This window comes from Hyposmocoma kahamanoa, unplaced genomic scaffold, assembly GCF_003589595.1.
Source record: "Hyposmocoma kahamanoa isolate Upper Pololo Valley unplaced genomic scaffold, ASM358959v1 132, whole genome shotgun sequence".
NCBI classification, from domain to species: domain Eukaryota; kingdom Metazoa; phylum Arthropoda; class Insecta; order Lepidoptera; family Cosmopterigidae; genus Hyposmocoma; species Hyposmocoma kahamanoa.
The window spans coordinates 456830-461474 of record NW_020653467.1 but is presented as its reverse complement, the minus strand read 5'-3'; the positions used below and the strand labels follow the sequence as shown (position 1 = coordinate 461474).

At 38.4% G+C, this 4645-nt stretch overlaps 1 protein-coding gene across 1 annotated transcript in view; it reads left to right on the top strand.

Moving 5' to 3' along the window:
• The first annotated feature begins 3537 nt into the window (after positions 1-3537).
• LOC113240329 (lysM and putative peptidoglycan-binding domain-containing protein 2) overlaps positions 3538-4645 on the top strand; it is a 29573-nt gene continuing 28465 nt past the window's right edge. Inside the window, exons 1-2 of the mRNA XM_026477602.1 lie at positions 3538-3708; positions 3807-4093. Coding sequence (XP_026333387.1) covers positions 3538-3708; positions 3807-4093 — 458 coding nt within the window. The remainder of the gene's footprint in view (positions 3709-3806; positions 4094-4645) is intronic.

Sequence of the window (4645 nt, the reverse complement as noted above, 5' to 3'; positions counted from 1 at the left end):
ATCTCGGCATCAAATCAGTCTCGGTAAACTAGATCTGTAAAGCTTATTCTCATCTAGTAAAGCACGAAACAAGAGTAATAAAATGTGACACAAACTGACTTCCACTTCGTGATAGTAAGGGCACCGCCTCGGGCCGGGTCATAGTCGTGTCCAGGCCGTCACTCGCCTATTACGGCTCTGCGATTTTATCTGTCAGCCATTCTCAACCTAAAGTTGCGTTTTATTAGATCTCTTGATGCTTATAAACAGCAATTTGGTTTCAGTACTGACCGCGGGCGGTGGCCGAGTTGCGTTCAATACAGCCCTATTGTTGCCGTAACGGTTTGTACTGACCTTTAACAGAATTTTGCATTAACCTGTATAATTGATTGCGAGATATATTATTGAATTAGATAATTAAGAGAGAGCGATAACTTTTACGATAACTTTTCGATTATTAAAGTAGTAATAAATAGATACCGTGATAATTAATCAATATGGGTGATTAGACATTTTAAGAATAAAGTTAACAACAATCGGGTGTAATAATCGCGAAAAACTAAGGTTTTCGCAATTGTTGCATTATTATTGCCACCTCCTTTGCAATCGTAGTCTCAAACTATCGACAAGATGCTGTTTAGTGTGGTGCTACATATTTTCAATTTTTTTTGTACGGAGTAAAAGCATGCACACTAACTTAGAGATTATGTAAACGGTTAGAAGCCTTCGAAATGTGAGCTTATCGGCGAATTTTGAGAATATCGTGGACGGATAGAGTCACCAATGACAACGTATTGTGAAGGATGCACAAGGGCTTGGAGCTCCTAAAAACAGTAAAAAAGAGGTACCTGCAGTACTTCGGGCACATCATGCGGAGTAATAAATACTCTCTACTGCGGCTCATTCTGCAGGGAAAATTCCAGGGCCGCAGAAGACGTGGTCGTAGAAAAACCACATGCCTTCAAAATCTTGCAGAGTGGTTCAACATAAGTACCACAGAATTATTCCGAGCCGCAACTTCACGGACTCAAACTGCTACAATGATAGTCGATCTCCGATAGGAGATGGCACCCCAAGAAGAAGAAGCATTATTATTAGGTATTTTTTCTTGTTAGGGGCTTTTTTTAAGTTTCACAAGGCTTTGCCGTTTCAATGTTCTGGACCCGTCGCAGCTACTCACCTACCTATAAGTCCTTACATCGACATTGTGTTTTGTCAATCTGACACGTTACTCGAGCAGCGCTGGTAACTCAACACCAAGTTGCGGGTTAGTCAGTCTTTGTGGAAAGTTTCGCAGAAACGATGCGACACATCGGCGAATGCGAACTTGACGCATCTTTAGTCTTTGGATTATGTGATACCCTTAGTTCGTTAGGCAAAATTAGTACAGGTCATGTCGAATATCTTTTCGTGGAAGCAATTTTCTTACGTGCAATAAAATTGTTTAGTGTCACTCTAGTTCTTATGATTACGACGGCATTATACGACAAGTGACGGACTGCTCCCCTTCTGCTCCGGTGGCAATAAAAAGGATAGTTCTCCAGTTTCGGATTACCTATACGAAAGTAATTCGGCTATTGTGTTACAATTACGCGATTCGTCGTTAATTGTTTGTGTAGAGGTGCTTACAAATTAATAATTAGGCACCATTCATCACAGTGGGTACCTGATACATTTACAAAATTATTATATCATGTATTGTCGTTAACACTACTGCATTAAAATTAAAGAGTTATCTAAATCAATGTTACCCTATAGTTGGCATCAGCATAATTCCTGAGCGATAAGTCCACAAAGCTTTATTTGAACCTTGAGTGATAAGACATAGAGCAGAGATTAGTCATGATTATTAAGAAACGCGTTGCGATAACAAGAGGGTTTCCTCGGAGGTCGAATGTAGACGTCATGACTCATAATCATAATGACAAAATGATCTCGAGTTCACTCTCGCCGGAACGCGTTCCGGTTTCTGACTCATGAGAATTCCTATGCATTTTTCTGTCTTTCTGTACGTAAATCTTAATGAGCTAAGGGAATCATACTTCAACTATGTCAAACAGACATTGTTCGTTGCTAAACATTTTACGCGATTCGTCATTTCTAATATGAAGGAACAATAAAGATCATTAAGTAACAGTATTATCATGACGTTACACCATTAGCATTACAGCCTGTGAGAACTACAAAATAGAATGTTTGTTGTGTCCGTCACATTGTCTTGCCACATGGATTTATCTTGTAGGATTTGAAACCTTGAAAGTCAAACAAAAATCATCTTGGAAGTGTCGACGCTTTGGAGAAAAGGAACTCGCTAGATGGTAGGTACCTACCTTATTTAAAATTTAGCCAAATTGGACGAACATTAGGTCGGTAAGAATATTTAGGATAAACCAGGTGTTGGCAAATCTTTGATCACTTAATTTACATTACAAATAAATAATTTGCTCAATAGGATCGATCTACTGTTATCAGCTGTTGGTAGAAAACCGCAAATAAGCTGCTTTCCCGGGCGGAAAGGCAAAGCGAGCCTCCCTCCGACTAGCGCATGCAATTTATATTTTTTATAGAGAGAAAATACTATGAAATTGCCGTAAATACACTTCAGTCGGTCCAAGGTCTTAAAAAGAAAAACAAACCGCAATATTTTTGTATACAATTGAAAACTGCAACCCTGCACGTCTTTCCTCAGCTGGTCTCAATTACAGGAGTTAAATCCTTGGCCAAATATAAATACGTCGTTATATTATTAGAATTAAAAATTCTACCCTAATAATAAAGTGATCGAGTGTAGCGAGTGCACGGGTGCCTTGCTGCAACCCTCGCAATAATGTTTTAGCCATAGGGTGGGTGCGCGCCGCCGCCTCACTGGGGAATTCGGAATCCAGCTCAAAACGCAAGGTCGATCGCAAAATCACACAAGAAATATAAAGCAATATAATTCCAAGAAACTTTCATTCACACTTACCCTCAAAACGAAGGAAAAGTCGCCAATAAAATTGTATCGATCAAAACATGTGTTCCTAGACAAATATTAAATACCAAATAAAGAAAGTTTCACAATAAAGTTATTAATTTTTTTTTCGCCTAATAGACAAACTAAGCCATTTGTTATTTAAAGAATTAACGGATGTGGAACCTTTAGTTCATCATAATTTATCAACTTGATTTCAAAACTCACAACACCACACTACCACTCCGGCTTGACGAAAACCGCAGACTGAACGAATGAGTGAACGAAACAAGGATGTGAAACAATCAATGAGCGGCGAGCAATTTCCCCACCACCCTTCAATAGAACGAATGATCCTTGATACTAGTGCTGCCCTCTATGTTGGAAATACGGTATTACTTATTAAAATTGTTTACTCCGCCATCTATCGTTTAGTAGTTCTACTTGTTCGTAGAGTTCAGCACTGCCACCTAGTGTTGAATAGACGTAAGTTCCGACTTAGCAGAAAAAAGTGTATCCGAACGTATTCGCAATTTGCAGCTATGTTCATAGTTGTCAGTTAGGCAAATGTCATTTCTTTCATTTTCGTTGGTTTACTTACGTCAAAAATGGAGGAGGAACGTCTCTTTGATGAGAGAGTTTCTATTCGAGAATCTGCTCGTCCTCTTAAAAAGTATGGTAGTACGTGCAACCATATGAAGAGGAACGAAGAATACATCAAACATGTGATATCAAAAGGTGATACGTTGCAGGGGCTCGCCCTAAAGTATGGTGTAACTGTAAGTGGTCATCCATCACAATAAAAGTGTTATTATCTCGTTTATATTTTAATCTTTTGAATGGATGATGGAGCGTTCGCGGTCTTTGTTGCTTGCAGATGGAGAAAATTAGGAGGGCGAATCGTTTGTTCGCTTCGGACAGTTTATTTTTGAGAGAATATTTGTTGATCCCTGTGACGAAAGATTCTCCTTTCTACGAGAATGCTGAACGTGTAATGGAGCTTCCAGCACCCAGTCACCGCGCGTCCATCGCTGGCATGCCTACGAGAGACTTTTCTCCGGGTAGTCCGGACGAGAAGAAGTCTTTCGATGATTTCCTCAATAGACTGGACTCTTCCCTCGCCGACATAAAGAAACATGTAGAAAAATCGAAGGAAACTAGCGAGTGAGTACAATTTTTGTTTCATGGTATACTTGAAAATTGTACTAGGCATCTATATGTACACTGGTTTCAGGCAAGTTAAATATATTCTGTACTTATACTAATAGCCTGTCAAAGAGTAAAAGTAAATAGTAGTTACTGCACTGTAACGATAACTGTATACAAACAGAGATAACAATATTTGAGTGTTTATGGAGTATTCACTCATGCGGCTGAGCGGAATATTTTAGATATAGTAATCGGTCTCACAATCTTATTATCCTGTTTGTCGTAATCAATTCAACATTTGTGGGTCATTGGTATTATCAGAAATTTAATATGTTTTCACTGATATAAATATTTATGCAATGTGATATCAATATTTTAAGTGTTAATAGATAGTACCTATCAATTAGAACAATTGTTGCTTTACTGCAAATTAAAATACTGCTCTATACATTTAGTTACCAGGGTGCCTATCATAACCTTTCTAAAATCAATCTTATTTCAATGTAAGCTTAAAGTAAGCTTATTATAATAATAGGGGTTAAAGTATGAAATTGCCGATTTGTACTG